Source organism: Brassica rapa, chromosome A09 (genome assembly GCF_000309985.2).
Source record: "Brassica rapa cultivar Chiifu-401-42 chromosome A09, CAAS_Brap_v3.01, whole genome shotgun sequence".
NCBI lineage: Eukaryota > Viridiplantae > Streptophyta > Magnoliopsida > Brassicales > Brassicaceae > Brassica > Brassica rapa.
Genome location: NC_024803.2, coordinates 12,983,153 through 13,003,871, shown reverse-complemented (window position 1 = coordinate 13,003,871; position 20,719 = coordinate 12,983,153). Strand labels below are relative to the sequence as shown.

General features: G+C 36.0%; 4 protein-coding genes across 4 annotated transcripts; 2 read left to right on the top strand and 2 right to left on the bottom strand.

Annotated features, from left to right (window-relative positions):
* Nucleotides 1-194: 194 nt before the first annotated feature.
* On the bottom strand, nt 195-3,941 carry LOC103839218 (WD repeat-containing protein WDS homolog). The gene is made up of 5 exons (XM_009115720.3): nt 1,887-3,941; nt 1,705-1,806; nt 1,052-1,372; nt 669-989; nt 195-591 (listed from the first exon to the last, which is right to left on the bottom strand). The coding sequence occupies exons 1-5, from the start codon at nt 2,538-2,540 to the stop codon at nt 409-411; spliced, it is 1,581 nt and encodes a 526-aa protein (XP_009113968.1). The 5' UTR covers nt 2,541-3,941; the 3' UTR covers nt 195-408.
* A 1,319-nt stretch (nt 3,942-5,260) lies between these two features.
* Nucleotides 5,261-7,603, top strand: LOC103839219 (protection of telomeres protein 1a). Its single transcript, XM_009115722.3, has 9 exons — nt 5,261-5,593; nt 5,690-5,817; nt 5,896-6,156; nt 6,233-6,315; nt 6,393-6,647; nt 6,733-6,809; nt 6,904-6,962; nt 7,041-7,184; nt 7,270-7,603. The coding sequence occupies exons 1-9, from the start codon at nt 5,461-5,463 to the stop codon at nt 7,489-7,491; spliced, it is 1,362 nt and encodes a 453-aa protein (XP_009113970.1). The 5' UTR covers nt 5,261-5,460; the 3' UTR covers nt 7,492-7,603.
* Nucleotides 7,604-7,850: 247 nt separating this feature from the next.
* On the bottom strand, nt 7,851-10,658 carry LOC117127935 (B3 domain-containing protein At1g43171-like). The gene has a single exon (XM_033278961.1). The coding sequence runs from the start codon at nt 8,976-8,978 to the stop codon at nt 8,586-8,588; it is 393 nt and encodes a 130-aa protein (XP_033134852.1). The 5' UTR covers nt 8,979-10,658; the 3' UTR covers nt 7,851-8,585.
* Nucleotides 10,659-11,159: 501 nt separating this feature from the next.
* LOC103839220 (myosin-6-like) lies at nt 11,160-20,719 on the top strand. Its single transcript, XM_009115723.3, is given in 40 exon segments — nt 11,160-11,426; nt 11,955-12,083; nt 12,179-12,322; nt 12,396-12,541; nt 12,630-12,786; nt 12,982-13,040; nt 13,133-13,292; nt 13,378-13,527; nt 13,590-13,726; nt 13,814-13,960; nt 14,066-14,167; nt 14,467-14,524; nt 14,622-14,723; nt 14,954-14,991; nt 15,102-15,228; nt 15,310-15,477; nt 15,554-15,685; nt 15,774-15,883; nt 15,955-16,015; nt 16,084-16,261; nt 16,349-16,554; nt 16,710-16,829; nt 16,952-17,050; nt 17,144-17,356; nt 17,449-17,588; nt 17,673-17,793; nt 17,866-17,910; nt 18,002-18,064; nt 18,154-18,324; nt 18,397-18,549; nt 18,795-18,995; nt 19,081-19,209; nt 19,282-19,352; nt 19,442-19,538; nt 19,614-19,670; nt 19,751-19,807; nt 19,893-19,973; nt 20,047-20,129; nt 20,266-20,350; nt 20,352-20,719. Coding segments are annotated over 40 exon segments (4,617 nt in total). The 5' UTR covers nt 11,160-11,423; the 3' UTR covers nt 20,469-20,719.

Below are 20,719 nucleotides of genomic sequence, written 5' to 3'. Positions count from 1 at the left end.
TCTGGTTTGGCTTTTAGAACCAATAAGATATTTAGGGAGCTTATTGTACTGATGATTTGCTAGGATTTCATTTTTTTCTCAAATCTCACCTTACTGGATCTATCATTTATGAAAATGATCTCAAATCTTTGGTTATTGGACTCTATCATTTATATAGATTTTCGGATCACTTCCGGTTCAGATTTTCGGGTCTCTGTAAAATGCCAGGCTTAGTTTCGGCTTTTTTCACCCTAAACCGGTTTGGTTTCATTCATGTATCAAAATCCGGTTATTCAAAACCACAGCGTTCCAAAACTCAAAAAGCAAAGAATGTGTTCTGGTTCTGGAAAGCTAATACGGAAACAAACGACAAAAAGAAAACAGAAACTGTACACACAAATATGGAACTATGTCTCGGGTTTAAACCTACTACTGTTTCTGGCTATCTAACCGGTTGGGTTTCCCAGGTCCCCAAATACGGATGGTTTGGTCGTCACTCGCAGAGGCCAGCATCCGAGGATTTCTCGGGTTCCAGCTCACACAGTTGACAGTCATGGAATGACCTGATAACACTTCAAGCGGTTTCTTGTTCTTCACATTCCATATGTACACCTGTGCACAAACCGATCAAATCTCAACCAAAAGAAAGGAACCTATGTTCGGTCTTCTACATATATGTGTGCTTTTACCTGTGAGTCCTCACTTCCACTGGCGATGAACGAACTGTCCAACCCACCAAAACATGACCGTATCACGTACTTGCTCTGTCTGTGACCCGTAAACTTCAATGGTTGTTTCCACTCTCCAGCAAGATCCCAAAGATGTATCTCTTGGCTGCTCAAGTTGACTATAAAGAACTTACCATCACCTGAAACCGAAAGGGAAGTAATCGCCTGTTCCTCAGTGACAACACGTTCCACTAATGACTCCAAATTCAAGATCCTGATCTCTTTATCCGAAAACACTGTGATCATACTCTCCCCATCCGGCGTCACAGCCAAATCCACCACCTATTAAAGGAACTTGTTCATTTCAAGACCAAAACAAATCTATCTCCACCAATACCACTAACCTTTGGAATTCTAGTTCCTCTCCAGGCTTTGATCTCGTTCCCATCAGTATCCCACATTACAATCCCTCTCTCTGGGTCAGAACTGCCGCAGACAAGCCGAGTTGAGTCAGGGAACCACGCGCAAGAGCTGACAGTGAATACGCTATCGTTGTTTCCAAATGTGTGTCTCAACACACCTGTCTCAACATCCCATAGCTTCAGAACCTCAGCGTTTCCGCACGTAAGCAGTTTTGAATCATCGGGGCTCCACGAGACAAAAGAAACTGGATTTTGGTGGCTCTGAAGCGTGTGCATCAGCTCCACTTCGTTGTCATCCAGTACCTGAAACAATATGTTAGTGCCCTAAAGAACACAGAAGTCATACGCGAACAAAATTATCAACCCTTAAGTAGTAAAACCTAGTTAACATGGCTCATAATGACAAATCGCTATAACTTGCAATATGGAAGTTACTTTTTTGTCGTCATTTAAGTGACTTTTTCTACCTTATATACCCAGCTTCAAGCCAAGGCATCCAAATGTTATTTCCTTAAGAGATATACAAGAAGAAACCTCTTAAGGTTCTCTTTACCCACCAAAGCTAGTTCATATGGTCTCTCTCTCTCAATGACATTAGGTAAAGATAAGAGAAACCAATGGCCTAAGATATTTACCTTCCATATGATAGCTGTACAATCGCTTGATGCAGTGGCCAGATACTTGCCACTATCAGAAAATTGCACAAACCACACTTCATTTTTGTGAGCCACCAAAACCTGCAAAGACAATAAGAGAAACTATAAGAACCAATGGCAAAAGTCCAATAGACACATGGTTTACTAAGAAGGAACAACACCTGAACAGTTTCTGAAGGGATTTGGTCTCTACCGCAACGGTGATCCTCGTAGAGTGACACTGCATCCCATGAGTTATGATACATACACGTATCAATCTGGTTCATCACAGCAGACTCCACCAAATGCTCCAGCCTTCTCCCAGGAATAACAACAGGCGTAGGAATCAGCTTCTCCAGCTCAGCCAACAACCTCCTCCTCAAATCTTGAACCAAACCGGTATCAACTTCACCAGGTTCCATCTCCTTCGAAGTAATAACATCAAAAGCAAGCATGTGAATCTTCTCTCTCCCCACACGGAACACCTGAGCTTGCTTCTGCAGCATACTCAACGCCAAAGAAGTCTCCCCTCGTTTCAAATACTCAGACAAACACTGCTTCAGCACCAGATACAAAGCAGTGTTCCTCCTGCTGTCGTCCCTCCTCGAATCATCGAAAACCCTGTCGAGGACGGCCAGGGAACTATCCCAGTCCCCGGTCAAAACTTGCTTTTCAAGAAACTCGAAGTCAGAGGATTTACAGGAGATGTTGGATTCTTGTTCAAGACAAGAAGCGGAGTTCTTGTAACCTAATGAGTACAGGCACTGGATGAGAATCCTGACGAATTCGTGTTTCTTGAGCAAACCTTTTGACCCTAAAACCTCATTATTCTCCATCAGGACCACTACTTGTAGTAGTAGTAATAATAAGCTCAAAGGTGATGATGACTTTGAAAGATTCTCAGTAAGATGCTATTATCAGCTATCTTCCACATCCAGAGAGTTAGTTGAAAAGGTCCACAAAAATAATCAAGTACAATAACTTCCCGCTGAAATTAGAAAAATAACCCACAGAAGTAAATCACTCTCCCAAAAACGAAACTAAAACTAATAAAACAGGATCTCAGATTCTTAATGTGAATTTGAATTTCTAAAAATCAATTATCCAACAGGAGAAATCGCGCGGCAGTGACTACCCAGCAGTAACTCTAAAAGTAAAAACCCATTCGCGCGAATTCGAAAATGAAATCGGTTACGCTGTTCGAATCGCGGAAACGTCGCGTAGAGCTTCTATAAGCACGATTCGAGAAGAAGGGAAAATGGCTCTGAGAGATTCAAATTCGTCGGGAAATGGTGAAAAGAGGAGAGAGAGAGATACCAACACAAGCTCAAACGAAAAGATATTGAAGAATCCGAATCATTTTCTTCTTTGGTTTCTTTGATTTTAGATTATTTTCGGTGATGATGTGATCTTTTATTTTTGGGGCAAGAGAGGTGGAAAACCATATACAGTATGTTGTTTTATATCGTTAAGCCCTATCGCTAATCCCTTACATTCGTATCTATCTTTGATATTTTTATTTTCAATATTTTTCTGTTTTTATTATAATTAAGCAAAACAATTATGGAAAGGTTATCGGACTAGGGATTTTATAGATTTTTTTTTTTTCAATTCCTCCCCCTTAGGTGTGTATATGGTAATAAAATATATCAAAAATTATTGTGGATTATTAAAAAAAAAAACACTATGTACACTTCAAATTCAATAAAAATATCATTTAAAAGATGAAAAGTAATTATTTTCTTTTTCTAACCAGTTGGAAACATGAAAATATTATATCGTTCTCTATATTTTTTCCATAAATTTGTTGATTTGTATGGAACTGGCATAATAGTCGGTTTTCACAACTCACATAGAGAAATTTATACTAGGTAAAATATATTTTAAAGCAAAAAATGCAATAATTGATGAGTTTGTATATGGCTGGGCATAAAATACCCAAAATCCAAATCGAATCTGAACCGAAAAATTCAATCTGTATTTGATCCAAAATGTAAAAAATACCTCAATAGATCTTGTAGGATGTTACAAAATATATCCGAACCCGAAGTATTATTAACCGAACCGGAACAGATAATCCAAAACCCCAAAAACACCCGAAAATCCAAAAAAATATCCGAAAAACCGATCCGAATGTCTAAATTAATATACAATATAAATATTTGAAACATAAATATGTACTTCAAATATTCAATTTCATATTTATTTGGATATGATATCTAATAATAAAGTATTTAAAATTCAAATAAATACCTAAAATACTCTATTATATACAAAGAAATATATATATATATACCTTATATTTCTTATGTTTTACTTTTAAATTTTAGATTTTATTTTAGATATATTCGAACCGATCTGATATAACCCGAATCCAAATGATATATGGTTACTTCGGATATATCCGAACCGATCCGAAACCGAAATGTTATATCCGAATCCGATCCGTACTTGTAAAATTACTAGAATGGAACATAGAAAGTGTTACAAAATAGAACCTAAATTTGAAAAATCCGATCCGAACCCGAACGAGTACCCAAACGGCTATGCCTAAGTTTGTGCATATTGGTTTTGAATTTAGTTTCAGCAAAATTAGAAAAAAAGAGGGTAATAGTGAAAGTAACAAAAGATAATGAGATTATAGAACGGTAGTGAAATGATTTAGAGCCTAAAGGGGGCAAATGAAATTAAAGGAGGATTATTGGTAACTGAATTTTTATGAACTTTGAAAATTTTGAGATTCCATTATTATTGGTTTTTAAATTTCAAAAATATTATTATAATCCATTATTATTAGTTTAATTTTTTTTAGAATCCATTCAAATTCTTTGTTATTCAAAAATTAATGTTATTATTGATTTTCTAATTCTAACTAAATCTACTGTTATGGAAAGATGAATTCTATTCATTTTTTAATCATAAGACCCAACTTTCAAAATATCATATGTATAATGTGATTTTCAAAATCCATGTGATAAAAAATTAAAAAACAAAATAATTATTCTTACCAAATATCTATTCCACCTTAAATTCAAATTATATGTTAGAAACTATAATTCATTACATTTATATACTTTTAAATTTTTGTGTATATAATTTTTTTTATAAATATTATCATTTTTAATATAAATATTAATTGTTACATTTATAAATATTAATTATTTTTAAATAAAAATTTTAAAATAGTTTCAAAAAACATTTTCGAATTTCAAAAAAAAAAATTTTGAAAAAAAATCGAAAAATTAAAAGAAATTTTTAGTTTTTATTATTTTATTACTTATATATCTATAACAATGGATAAAACAGTCTTTTGTTTTTTAATAAAACTTATTATGATCATTTTCTTTTTTGAAGGTTTTTTGTGATAAAAACTTAAAAATATATATTTAAGAAAATTGTCCAAATTTGTGTTTATCACTATTATTTCCTTTTTAATTTGAAAGAAAAAATAAATAATAATGCTATAAGGTTTAGAAAATAAATAAATTATATATTTACTTCACAAAAAATGATAGAGAAAGGGTAATATAAATTCGTAAAAATCTATATCAATCTAAAAAATTAAAGAATGATCAAATTTCATAAGTCAATGTATATCAATTTTTACAATCTAAATAATTTTTAAAATCTATACTTTTAAAAATTTACAAACTCTATGCAAATTTGGTGAGTCTCCTAATTCTCGTGACCATTTCTTTTAATTTAAGTTGTTCCTTAGAAAAAGAAAGGGGTTCATTTAGCTTGTTTGGGAAGCCGATGGAGAGGAAGAAGACAAAGAGTCAGGTCAAGCTGGTGAAACTAAAAGACGCCATTAACCTAATCGACCAACATGTTAATCTCCTTGGTATCGTTCGTGACCGAAAAGAACCCAAGCTCTGCCGCAACAACGGTAACCCCGAAAGCTCCTTTCTTCTTATTCTCCCAGATTTTGAGGGTTTTAGATTATTATTATTTTTTGTCTCAGTCTATCATTTAATTGTGTCAGCTTGGATATGTACGCTTTGTATAATCGATGATTCATACGAAAGACCTGGCCTTACTGTTAATGTATTCAGTAATAAGCGTGAAGAACTTCCGAACCACGATGGCATGATTCTGTTTCTAAACATCAAGGTACTTTTTGGTTTCTGTTTTCGTTGCTTTTGTCTTAAAGAAGATATAAAAAAAACAATTTTTTTCATTTGTCTGTAGATGAAATGTTATGGTGGTGGGAACAGAGTAAATGCTGCCTGTAACAAAGGGGTTTCTTCCTTTGCCTTGTTTAAAAGACGAACCGACAAGGAGTTTATATGTTACCAACGCACCTCCAATTTTCCCGGTGAAGAGAGATACAAGAGTTCTATGGACGAGCTAGCCAAATTGTTTCCTACTAGTTGCAGCCTTGATCAAAATCTGGAGTTTTTATTTTTGAGAGAGATCAAGGAAGGAAAACCCTTCAATCTGCTGTGCAAGGTAACATTGATTTGAGTCTTTAATTCAACAAAGCCTTACAACTGATCTAACCTTGTTTTGTTTTCTCATAGTGTAGATCCTCCTCCATGTCTTCAATGAAGAAGAAGACATGAGCACCATTTTCGTTTGGGATGGAACTGATGCACCCCCAGCTTCTATGTTAGTTTGATCTTAAAAGTTTTTTAGCTATCCATATTATGTGCTTACTCGTTCTTCTATTTGGACCTTTTTAACAGTGGGTTTAAAGACAAGTCAGCTGTTAGCAATCTCTCAGTTCTCTCAAGAGATACATTGCGCAGCTTTCCCACTGTTGGAACCATATTGAGACTCTCTCTAAGTAATCATCTGTTATATGGTGTTAAACCTGGTGCCTGGGTGAAACTCTACCAGTTACTCTGTGTAGTTGATAAGGGATCTTGGGTAGCTAGTGTTACGGACTCCACAACGATTACTCTAGCACAAAATGATCATTTAGTAGAAAAGATTATGAGGTTAGTAACTTCTTTTAGTCTCTAACTTGTGTCCCTTTCTGCCTACCCCCAATAATCCATGGATGTTATGTTGACACAAAACTAGGATTTATGATAAGAGAATCACATCAAAGTTTGGGCACATTCCGTTTTGGTGTTTTCCATCTCCTCCGGGATTAACAGGTTACACTGCTTTTTTTTACTTTAAATAGAAAGATTAATTGTTTCGGTAGTGATAAGGATTTAAAATGTCTAGCATTTTTTGTTTTTGCTTCAGAAATAGATGACGATCAAGCCCCATTTGTTACACTCAGAGACATTATAACTTTCCCCAAGGTAATGTAACCGATTTGTTTTTTTTTTAAACATTATATTGAATGTAGTAGAATGAAAATCATTGTTACTTGGATACAGGTTACATACAAATACAGATGCATTGTTCGAGTCGTATCTGCATTTCGTTCGCAAGAAGAGGACGAGAATCGTCATTACCGAGTTTTGTTGACCCTGGAGGATCCAACAGCAACTTTGGAGGCTTTCTTATGCGACAAAGACGCAGTTAAATAATAATATAAAACAGTAAACATAGATTATTAATCATCATCTCTAATAATCTCTAAACTAGAGTTTCTTGTACTGGCAGGAGTACTTTTTTGGTTTAGGGTTACAGAACACAGAGATGTTGAGGAAGAAGTGGAATCAGTTGCTTGGAATAACAAGGGAAAGCTCAGTATCTTTGGCTACAAGAAATCCACCATGGATCGAGTGCTGTATCTTCTCCTATTATACCAATAAAGCTGACCCTTGGAATACTAGATTATACAAAATATTTGGCACTCGCCTTCTTGATTTAGAAGCTGTTTAGTGGGTCAAATGACTATAAATTTAGGTATTTAGACCATGTTTATAAATGTAGGATGTTGTTGACTTGGCTGTCATTGAGACCATATAAAGTAGTGGCAAATTTGTTTTAAGTAGATACTGGATGCAAGGGATATGGTCTATAAAAATGAATCAATATGGTTACAAACCATTGAACCAGACTTTACATCACCGGAAACAATTAGTCTCAATGCAGAGAGCGCTTTGGGAAGAAGTACCAACGCAACTCTGCTTTCGTTGAACAACTAATTTCATCTTCAAAACATAAAATAGGTATCAGAATTTTGATAAAAGTTGAGCTCGTACATAGATATTATAGTACTAATAACTTTATTCTTGATCAATTACTAATAATAGCTTATAAATGAGTTTCCTACTTTCCTTCCTCTACGAAAATCTTAATGTGTGGGGAGACTAATATTTTTTTTTAATGTTTCTTAAAGCTTTTGGTTAGTAGTGGTGTACGCTAATGAATGACCTGGTGGGATTATGGCTCGGCTCTTATTTGATTAAGAACATTCCTTCGTTGACTGCTGTGATGCAAAGGAGTTCTCTGGCATCTTATACGATGCCATTCCACTTTTTTTCCCTTTGAACCTCCAAAAAGCTATACTTCTGATTTTTTACCTTCGGAAGAGTCATGTTCGTCTTTTGGCTATTGAACTTTTAGTAACCTTCTAATAATATTTGTTTCTGCAGGACATTGTGGACGACAGAATCTAACATTGTCTGAGGCTCTGAGCAATGAGGAAGGTGATACCTTATGCAGACGAATGTCTGGTTTGTGCTCGAACAAACAAGTGGAAGCTTTACAATAGTTTTAATCAGGTTCGAATGTAAAAACGCTCCTTTTTTGTATATGTGGTGGTTTTCATTAACCTTGCGCAGATATGTTTTTTGAAATTCAAGATATTTCAATTAAATTTATTAAAAATTATGGAAAATAACACTTAACTAGGAAAATATGAATGAAATCTAAAATATAATAATTAATTAGAGCCATTACGAATGAAATCCAAAAACATAATCAACTAGAGCTATTAATTAATAAGTAAAGTAGACGCATGTGCGCTACACTTAAATCATTAGAAGAGTGTACTGAAAATTAAGAACAATGAATCTCTTGTAACCACGATGCCAGTAGAGCTTCAGTTCTTGGCCTTCTTCGAGATCCAAAGAATACTTCATTGTACTCCAACCTTTTCCAAAAACATATTTGGTGTCGTCGTTAATACGCTTTATGGTGACTTTGTATTCGTCTTCTTCCGTTGCATCATAAACATCCACTTCCTTACCGTTTCTTAAACTCTCATCTGTAACACCATCCATCACCGCGAGAACTGACTCAATTTGTTCTCTCGGTAACACCATACTGTGTACATAATCAGTGTTTGTCAGTTGTTTTGTTACAATCATAGCAGGATGGATGGGTTCGACAGTATCAATAGGATATAAAGCACCAATGATCATATTGATGTTTTTTTAAAGAAAAAGTTAGAGATAGCTATTGAAAGTAAAAGAAAGAAGAATACTTGTGTAGTTTTTTTTTGTCTGTTAGACAGAAACATATATATATATATATATATACCCGGATTAACCTGAGAAAAAAGGAAATACAAGAAAAATAGGAACTCCAAAGAAATCAGAAATATTCCGTTTAAAAAAAGGCGAAATCGTCCATATTTTTGCTAAATCAATACTATTAATACTGAAATGAAAAATGGAAAGAGGAGGAGCAATGTAGCTTGGGAAGCAAGTCATGATGTCATGAGCAGAGATGTATGTTTACATAAAAGCATAACAGGAAGAATAGAAATACAAGAGACGAAGAAATAGAAAAAACTCTCGTTAACAAAACTTAAAATTGTATATTTTTTTTTATTGGAAATTTTGAGACTTGAAAACTCACGACATGGCTGGTTGGTTTCTCGTATCCAACGGTATTGTGATCAGAAAGTTTTAAAACATGTCTCTCATTTTCTTGATTGCACTCAGCAAAAAATCTGCAACAACTTTGGAACTTGGAATCTTGTGCTGTGTAGTTTGGTAGTTGACTCTTGTAGCTTAAGAGATGGGGCGTTACACTTGTGAATCAAGAACTTGCAAATGGTGGAGGTTGTTGCTTAGGTTTCTCTTGGAAGAACCGTTGTGTTCTTGTTTGGTTTAGGTGACCAGAGGAAGCGGATGAAAGACGAACTGAATCGTTTTGAGGTGCTTCTTGAAAGATGCAGATGAGAATCATTTTTTCCTCAAGGAAGAATCATCAATGAAAGTAAAAGGGATTAAAAAAAAAGTGTTCAGGAGAGGAGGAGGATTGCTTGCATCTTGAGCGAGACGGTTTCACTTCATAATGCTGTCTCAAGAGATATCACCTCATCGTGCTTGAACACACTTGGTTCCTGTTTCTTCTAATCTCTGTCTCTGATAGAAGAGCAAAAGCTTTGGCTTCCAAAATAATAGAATATTAATTCAATACTCTGTTAAGAAAAATGATCTCTAGATGTTGGAAACTGTAGACTCGGTTCAAAGCTAAGCCTTTTCCTGCCAAGAGATTGATCTGTTCTTTCCATTTGCAGACTGTGTAGCTTTCATATGACCTTCTTGAGAAACATCGATCAGGAAGCCTTCTTCTTTTGACTCTGAATGTCCCCTGATCCCAGTTAAGAGAAGAGAACATAAATCATTCAAACAGAAGGCCCTGCTCACTATCGTTCTTACTATTAACAGGCCCTGAAAATCATGCTTAGAATATACAACGATTAGCTCAAACTATATAGTTTACATTAATATTGTTTGTGTTGTTTTAAAATTATAAACATGACGTTCAATCGCCGACAAAACACATTTTCAAAGGAAGAAGATAAAAATCTTCCTACATAAATATCAACAAGGGTAAGTAGTTAATATTTTTTTATGCTTTAAAATAGTTAATATATAGGTAAATGATTGAAAATTTGTAAATCTATTGAGAGAAGACAATATTAAATGAAATCTTTACCGAGAACGTGTATTCATTGAGTTGTACGATCAAATAATTTTTATGACTAATTACCGTTTCAAATATCTTGCACCCACTGGTAGAGAGTTTTTCGGTGGTAAATTTAACCAAAAGTTCAATATTAGTGTAATCTACCGGCTCTCTCAAGAAAATTTTGACAACATAAAAAATAAATAAAAGAAGTATAAGTAACTTATAAAATATTTACATGTATTTCAGCGGATCCTATAACATCTAAGATATTTATTTAGATATCTAGGTGTAATTTTTATTGTTTTAATATATAATTTATAGTTTTGAATTGATTTTGTCATTCATAAGTTATAATAAATTATTTAATTGGTTTGATCTGCTTTTCTTATGCATGATTTGTTTGATCTGCACTTGTCCTACTTGATCTGTTTGAACGGTCTGCTTGAACTGCTTTTACCGTTCAAATTCTTAGATCAAAATCCGTTCTGGAGTATTATTAGTTTCCAATGCAGAGATTTGCCGTAACAAAAAAAAAAAGGAGATTTTGTGAACCGACAAAATTGGGTTTGCGTGTCGGAAAGGCGAAAACCAAGCTCGGTTAATAGTGTTCTGAATGTTAAGTAATTAAATTAATAAATTCAGACCAAATCCCAGAGATTAGGAGGTGGCCGAGAGGAGGCAAAGCACGAAAAAGGAAACAAAAAAACAATAATACTCAAAAATATTCTAGGGGGGGAAAGAAAATATTCAGAAACCCGTTTAGATTTATTTGCACCTCCTCCTTCTTGATTTTTTTGCTCGTCTCTCTCCACCAAATCTGAGTTTTTTAAAGTTCTTCGCTCGAAGCTGTTCTCATTGTTTTTGTAGATTTCAGAAGTTCACTGTTCGTTTGATTTATTCCAGATCCAGAATCTGTATCTGAAGTCTCTGATCTACGAAGCCAAATGGTAAGATCTCATTGTCTGTCTTTTTAATTGCTTCATTTTTTATCAAATCCCGTTTAATTTGAAGGGGTAATTAAGGTTTTGTTAAAGTTTTGGCTTAGTTTGGCGTTTTAAAGAGTTTTAAACTCCGGATCATGCCTTTGAGCTGACTTAAGAGTCATCATCTGTAGATGAGAGAGTCTTCTATGAATCAATAGATTTGACTTCAATTACGACCAATCTGTTTTGAGTTTATTGTTTGGTCATAACCTTCATTTCAACAATACTTTTGTTTTTTTAATTACATTTACGGTTTTGATCAGCCATTGGAAACTTAAACCAATCAAAATGTACTTGTTTAATCAATTCGGATGATCTGATCACAGTATCTGAGTTTGTGAGAGAGCTTAAGAAGTGGGTTTTACTTCTCTTACCAGCTGAGAGGAGCTTGCTATAGTTCTTTTAAGCTCACATCAGTCTTTTCGATATAACTCTTTACCAGCTCACAGTTCTTGAGAACTAAGCCTTTGAGCAAACCCTTTGAATCTACAGGCTGGTAACTTCAGTCCTTCAGTTGGGTCGTGTGTGTGGGTGGAGGACCGTGACGAAGCATGGATCGATGGTGAAGTTGTAGAGGTTAATGGCGAAGATATCAAAGTCCTATGCACTTCAGGGAAACATGTATATGCCTCCTGCTTCTCTTCTAAAATTAAAACCTTCTGATGGAAAAACAGTTTTTACTTACTTTTTTTTTTCCAAATCTTCAAAAAATTCAGGTTGTTACAAAAGCATCTGCTGTTTATCCGAAAGATACGGAAGCGCCAGCATCTGGAGTTGATGACATGACAAGACTTGCTTATTTGCATGAGCCTGGAGTTCTACAGAATTTGCATTCAAGATATGATATTAATGAGATTTATGTGAGTTAATTCATATTGATTTTTTTTTTAAAAATATATATATGTGGACTAAGACTTTCATTTTCTTATATAGACTTATACAGGAAGCATACTGATTGCTGTTAATCCGTTTAGAAGACTTCCACATCTTTATAGTAGCCACATGATGGCGCAGTATAAAGGAGCTGCCTTAGGGGAGCTAAGTCCACATCCATTCGCCGTCGCAGATGCTGCATACAGGTAAAATCCATACACACTGGTGATAATATATATTTTGTTGTTGCTGATCCTTTATACGTAATCTTGCCTGTTTCTCGATCTGATGCAGACAGATGATTAATGACGGAGTAAGTCAATCTATTCTGGTTAGTGGAGAAAGTGGGGCTGGTAAAACTGAAAGCACAAAGTTGCTGATGAGATATCTTGCTTACATGGGAGGGAGAGCTGCTTCTGAGGGAAGAAGTGTTGAACAAAAAGTGTTGGAGGTGAATAAAGCATCATATATATATATATATCTGTTCAGTCAGATCCTATTATTAGAACAGTAATGCTGGTAGCACCCACATTGACGCAAACTGAATAGCTATATGCTCAGTTACTTATGAAAATGATATTGGTCTTACTTTTTCTTTTGCTATGGTCTGTTTCTTACTAGCTTCTTGATTGTGTCTTTTATTCAGTCAAATCCTGTGTTGGAAGCATTCGGAAATGCAAAGACTGTCAGGAACAATAATTCCAGGTAACAATCTTTATCGCATTCTTTCATCTACTTTATTGAGGTTTTATTTATAAGCTTTCGAATTTCGTTTTTAACTTGTTTTATTTTTGTAGTCGTTTTGGTAAGTTCGTGGAGATTCAGTTTGACGAAAGGGGAAGGATATCAGGAGCTGCCATAAGAACTTATTTGTTGGAAAGATCACGTGTATGTCAGCTTTCTGATCCTGAAAGAAACTATCACTGTTTCTACATGCTTTGTGCTGCTCCTAAAGAAGTAAGTTTTGTAATTCACTAAGTAATTTTTTTCTTAGTAATGCACACGTTTTTTTCTTTCTGAAGTGATATTTTTCTACTATCAGGATGTGCAGAGATACAAGTTGGGTGAACCAAAAACATACCACTATCTCAATCAATCTAAATGTCTAGAGGTGGATAGTATAAATGATGCTGAGGAATACCATGCCACAAGACGTGCTATGGATGTCGTCGGTATCAGTACTGAAGAGCAGGTAGTAATCACATTGTCTCTGTAGAAAAGATTCTATACTTTACTGATGATATCTCGTTTCAGGATGCGATTTTCAGCGTTGTTGCTGCCATTCTCCATCTCGGGAATGTCGAGTTTGCTAAAGGAGCAGAGACTGATTCATCGGTTCCTAAAGATGAAAAATCATTGTTTCATCTGAAAACCGCAGCTGAACTTCTCAGGTAAATGCCTCAACTAATAGAGCGAAAGAAATTTTGTTTTGTTTTCTGTTTGTGGAGTGAAGTAAGTTTCCTTTCTTCCATTTTCAGCTGCGATGAAAAGGCACTTGAGGATTCACTATGCAAGCGTATCATGGTAACTCGTGATGAAACCATCACAAAAACTCTTGATCCAGAAGCTGCTACTCTTAGTAGAGATGCTTTGGCTAAAGTCATGTACTCACGGTTGTTTGACTGGTGGGTTTCTAGATTCTACCCTTATGAATATATATCCATATCTACCTCTCGTTATTTGGAGAAACTAGCTTCAAGTTCTATACTAATCCTTTATGGTCTTTGCAGGCTTGTTGACAAGATTAATAGTTCAATTGGTCAAGATCCTGACTCAAAGTACTTGATTGGTGTTCTTGATATTTATGGATTCGAGAGTTTCAAGACAAACAGGTGCTTAAGTGGTATGCTTGTAGTTTTCATTACCGGTTAGATGGGTTTCCTCTAATGAAGTGGATCTATCTCTGATACTTGACCACAATATATGGGTCTGGTCAGTATCATATTCAAGCTAGTGCTTGTTTTTAGCATGGACAGTTGGGATTTGACTCTTATCAAATAGTGAGCTTGTGAGGTTATCTGACTATATATGTATACAAGATTAACTTCATTGTTTGACTTTTAAATAACAATTCATGACTGTTTCTTTTAGTTCTTTGGCTCTGATCTTACAGTCCCAAGCTTTATTGCAGTTTTGAGCAATTTTGCATCAATCTGACCAATGAAAAACTTCAGCAGCATTTTAATCAGGTATGGTCAGAAAAAGCTCTTTTACATTTTGATTATCAGCTCTTTCTTTATTCTGCTGCGCCCATGGTTCTGAGGTTTGTAAGTTCTCTTCGTGCAGCATGTCTTTAAAATGGAGCAAGAGGAGTATAAGAAGGAGGAGATCAACTGGAGCTATATAGAGTTCGTAGACAATCAAGATATCTTAGACTTAATAGAAAAGGTATCTATATGATTATATATGTTCCCCTGTTGCCAGTTATCTTGCCACAGTAGACAGGAAGGCAATTAAATTAAATGATTTTTAAAAAAATTGGTCTTTGGGCATTAAAAAAATCAGTCTGGACGCCCGCCTAAGCAATAATCAGCTATAAAGCTCCTAACTACCACTTAGCGATTTCTTGGACATTATTGATCTCACCGTTTGCTCTTTTTCTTTTCTGTGTTCTTCAGAAACCTGGAGGTATTATTGCTCTGCTAGATGAGGCTTGGTGAGTATGAAACCTAAACTGTTGATTCTGAACCCTTTGCTATCAGTTCACTTCACAGACTTGGCTTTGTTTTTGAACAACATAGCTGAAGTGAGACTTTTGCCATGCAGCATGTTTCCAAGGTCAACACATGAAACTTTTGCTCAGAAGCTATACCAGACATTCAAAAACCACAACCGGTTTACCAAACCGAAATTAGCTCGTAGCGACTTCACAATTTGTCATTACGCTGGTGATGTGAGCATCCGTTGCTTTCATTGGTTCACATGATTGTTATGTGGTTATATGGTCTAACAAACCATTGGGTTATTGTTGCAGGTCACTTATCAGACAGAACTTTTCTTGGACAAGAACAAAGATTACGTAATTGCCGAGCATCAAGCATTGTTAAATTCTTCTAGTTGTTCCTTTGTAGCAAGTTTGTTCCCACCAACGTCTGACGATTCCAATAAGTCTAAATTCTCATCTATTGGTACCCGTTTCAAGGTGAGAGTCGGGTTTTTGGTTTCCAATAAGTCAAAAAGTTTTGGTCAATTGATTCCATTTTCTGCTTCCTTTTCAGCAACAATTGGTATCATTGCTTGAGATTCTCAATACCACGGAGCCACACTATATTCGCTGTATCAAACCAAACAATCTTCTCAAGCCTGGAATCTTTGAGAACGAAAACATTTTACAGCAACTACGTTGTGGGGTGCGTATGACATTCTCTAGTTCAGTTTCTTGTGCTTTTAAAAAAAAAAATTCTAAAAGAAGTATATTGTTTGTGATGATTACTTCAGGGAGTGATGGAGGCAATCAGGATCAGTTGTGCTGGCTATCCTACCAGGAAACATTTCGATGAGTTCTTGAACAGATTTGGCATTCTTGCTCCAGAAGTGTTGGTCAAGAAGTATGATTGTTCCTCTCTCTTTGATGAGTGGTTATGTTCATTTATTGACATGTGATTCCTTTTGATAATAGCTCTGATGACCCTGCTGCTTGCAAGAAGCTTCTGGAGAAAGTTGGACTCGAAGGTTATCAGGTAACTTGCCTCATTGTAATGTGTGATGAGCTACAGTGATAGTGGAGGATTGACATTTGCTTCTGTAGATTGGCAAGACAAAGGTTTTTCTGAGGGCTGGACAAATGGCAGACTTGGATACCAGAAGGACTGAGGTCTTGGGAAGATCAGCAAGCATTATCCAGAGAAAAGTCCGGTCTTATCTTGCTAAAAAGAGTTTCATCCTTCTGCGTAATTCTGCTAAGCAGATTCAGTCAGTTTGCAGAGGTATTTTAAACATGTTCTTGCCTTTTTAAAAAAAAAAAATTAGTTTCTGGACTAATTTGCAAACCTATGTGTCTTCTTGTTTGTCAGGCTATCTTGCTAGAAATGTATATGAAGGCATGCGCAGGGAAGCTGCTGCTTTAAAGATACAGAGAGACTTGCGCATGTTTCTGGCTAGGAAGGATTACACAGAACTGTGTTCTGCTGCTGTTTCGGTCCAAGCTGGTATGCGTGGTATGGTTGCCCGTAACGAACTATGTTTCAAAAGGCAGACGAAAGCAGCAATAGTAATTCAGGTACACTTATTTATCAAAATTGCAGAAGTGTGGTACTATTAGAGTTTCAACTGCTCAGAGAACACAAATGAACATAAAGTGATCAAGTCCTTTCATAGAGACCTATGGATACATTGTCATATCGTGATCGTGGTAATGATCATTTGCTATTATAGACTTGGTGCCGTGGATACTTGGCCCGGCTGCATTACAGAAAACTAAAGAAAGCAACTATCACGACACAATGTGCATGGAGGTCAAAGGTTGCTCGTGGGGAACTTCGGAAGCTTAAGATGGTGAGATTTGGTTTCTGTCTTTGTCTAGTTTTGTTCTATGGTCTCTTGTTTCAGAGGTTCACTTATGAATATATTGCTTTTCATGAAATTAACATTGTTTCTTTAATTCGTTTTGCACATAGGCTGCTCGAGAAACTGGAGCACTTCAAGAAGCCAAGAACAAGCTAGAGAAGCAAGTTGAAGAGCTGACCTGGAGATTGCAGTTAGAAAAACGGATAAGGGTGAGACTTCTGTTCGAAGAACCACATTCTTCTTGCATTTTTTATATAAAAAATTAAAGTGTTTTTGTTCATCTTCTTCTTTCAATGCTGCAGACCGACCTGGAAGAGGCCAAGAAACAAGAAAGTGCAAAAGCGCAGTCTTCTTTGGAGGAATTGGAACTTAGATGCAAAGAAACAGAGGCATTGCTTATCAAAGAGCGTGAAGCTGCAAAGAAAGTTACCGAGATCGCGCCCATTATTAAAGAGGTTCCTGTGGTTGATCAGGAATTAATGGAGAAGATCACAAATGAAAATGAAAAGCTAAAGGTTTGTGAGAGTTTCTGAATAAGTACCTTACTTACTGTAGAAGAGAGTTAAGTATGATGCAATATTCTGAATTGCTTGCTTGTCATATACAGGGACTGGTGAGTTCGCTGGAAATGAAAATCGATGAGACAGAGAAAAAACTTCAAGAGACAACCAAGATTAGCGAGGATAGACTTAAGCAAGCATTGGATGCTGAATCCAAACTAGTGAAGTTGAAAACCGCAATGCAAAGGTACCTTTTTGCAATAGACTAACCTTGGCATTGTTGAGAACTCTAGCTGTGATTGCTTACTTGTCTTGACGTTTGCATCTGTAGGCTTGAAGAGAAAATCATAGACATGGAAGCTGAGAAAAACATTATGCGTCAGCATCAGCAAACAATCTCAAGCACTCCTGTGAGGACTACTCTAGGACATCCTCCAACAACACCTTTTAAGGTAGAAAGTACTCTTTGAGCTGCCTTCTTACCAGCAAATCAGATGCTAACTTTTTCCTCATTATGTTTGTAGAATTTGGAAAATGGCAACCAGATAAACTTGGAAAGCGAGTTCAATGTATAGTTTCCTCCAACCAGCTATTCTCATCATGTTATTTGTTTGCATTTTTTACATAAGTTATTAATCTGAGAAGTCTACATTTTTATAGGAAGCTGAGTTTACAACACCAGTTGCTGGCAACGCTGAGAAATCTGCTGCAGAACGTCAGATTGTATGTTTCCTGGTTACTGTCATTAGTAATTCTTCACACAGCTGTTAGTGACTTAGTTCTAATAACTTGATTTGTACTGGTCACTGTAGATGGATGCCGATGCTCTCATTGACTGTGTAAAAGACAACATCGGTTTCAGCAATGGGAAACCTGTGGCTGCATTTACGATATACAAGTGTCTTCTTCACTGGAAGTGTTTTGAATCTGAGAAGACCAATGTGTTTGATCGTCTGATTCAGATGATTGGTTCTGCCATTGAGGTAATTGGGAGTGGCAGTTCCTGACATTATGTCAATGTAGGATTGTTTTAACTGTTGTGCTGATATTTTCAGAATGAAGATGACAATAGTCACTTGGCGTATTGGTTGACAAGCACATCTGCGCTATTATTTTTGCTTCAAAAAAGTCTTAAAACCGGTGGCAGTGGAGCAGCACAAAGCAAGAAGCCACCTACTGCGACTTCTTTGTTTGGAAGGATGGCCATGGTTAGTTGTATTACAGTTTCCGTTTAGTTAATATAACTTTCCGGTTACTGTTTAGTTAAGTAGATACAAAGACTAGACAGATTATTCATGGTCTAGACGAGGCTTAGGTGTTAACGAATCGATTGAAACTGATTTGTAACTGTGTAAACCAATTAAGAAAATCGTTTTGGCTAAGACGGAGTTGCGGTCTAGACCGATTTGTAGAGCTATGGTCTTAACTATCCTATGTCTGTCTTGTTCACCAGAGCTTCCGCTCATCACCAGCTTCAGGCAACCTAGCTGCAGCAGCTGAAGCCGCTGCTAACGCAGTGATCCGTCCAGTGGAGGCGAAGTACCCGGCTCTGCTTTTCAAGCAACAGCTTGCAGCCTATGTTGAGAAAATGTTTGGGATGGTTAGAGATAACTTGAAGAAAGAGTTATCGACTTTACTTTCTCTATGCATTCAGGTTTCTTGTTGACTTTCTTTGGCATGATGATTATGTTTCTTTGCACTTTGACGATAATCTTTGTTTGTCCAAATGAAAACTTTAGGCGCCAAGAACTTCTAAAGGAGGGATGCTAAGATCTGGTAGGTCCTTTGGAAAAGATTCTCCTGCAACTCACTGGCAAAGCATTATCGATGGTCTCAATTCGCTTCTTGTCACATTGAAAGAAAATCATGTAAGGAAAAAAAAAATGTTGTGTGTCCTCACTCCATTACATCAATTCTCATAAGTAACATGAAATGTCCAGGTTCCTTTAGTTCTCATCCAGAAGATATACTCTCAAACTTTCTCTTTCATCAACGTACAACTTTTCAACAGGTAGGTTTAATTCTTGCTCACCTGATACGTAACTGTGCGCTTTGGTCTCACTGACATGGCTTCTCTTGGCTTTGTTTGGTTTCTTACAGCCTTCTTCTGCGGAAAGAGTGCTGTACATTTAGCAATGGAGAGTTTGTCAAAGCCGGGCTTGCTGAGCTAGAGCTATGGTGTTGCCAAGCCAAAGAAGTAAAATTGATTTTTGTTACAATTTTCTTTCAAATTGTTCTATAGATCAATAATTTTCGTGTCTGTGATTTGCAGTATGCTGGACCGTCTTGGGAAGAACTGAAACAAATTAGACAAGCCGTTGGGTTCCTGGTATGTTATACTTTATTGATAATCGTTGGTTCCTTTAAACTGCAATAACATTAGTTTATTCTTTTTTGTTTTGCCTGTAGGTTATCCACCAAAAGTACAGAATCTCATATGATGATATAGCACACGATCTTTGCCCGGTAAGACATTGTTTACAGTTTCTAGAAATTCACTTAATGATCATTGTTGTTATTGCCTAAAATTTTTATTCGTTATTTGTTACAGGGACTCAGTGTCCAGCAGCTTTACCGTATTTGCACATTATACTGGGACGATAGCTATAACACCAGAAGCGTCTCACAAGAAGTACTTAAAAAACATTTTTCACATCCATTTTGTTCAACTTGAAACCTTTGTAGATGCTGAACAAAATTTTCAGGTTATATCGAGCATGCGGGCACTCATGACAGAGGAATCCAATGATGCAGACAGTGATTCCTTCTTGTTGGATGATGATTCCAGGTAAAACTCTACTTTGATACACAAATAAAGCATAAGTACATCATTTACGTCAAATTAAACTTTTTGAACTTAGAGATACAATACAGCTGACTGTTTTTTCGATAACTCTTTGGTATATATATTTTTTTGTTTGCAGTATTCCTTTCTCAATCGATGATATTTCAAGTTCGATGCAAGAGAAGGACTTTGTAGGAATCAAACCAGCAGAGGAACTTCTTGAGAATCCTGCTTTTGTATTCTTGCACTAAGAAGTTCCTGAAAGTTGAGAAGCTCAGATTCTTAAAGCTCTCTTCCTCTTTGTTTTTTACTCTTGGGGTGGAGAGGAGGGGGCCTTCCTGAATCAAGAGGAAAGAAGATGAGTAAAAGTGTAAAGTTGTGGGGCTGTTTTGAAAGTGTTACCACTTTAATTCTCAACTATTCATTCATTATTATTTTTGACCTCAGATTTTTTTTCTTCTCATTTTATATGTTTTCAGACTGACGACTATGTTGCAAAGTTTAAAATTCCTTGGTTGTTCTGTTGTACAAAGTTTAAAGAACTGTATATGCTCTATTACACGACTTATATTAGTGATTTTATTGTACTATCA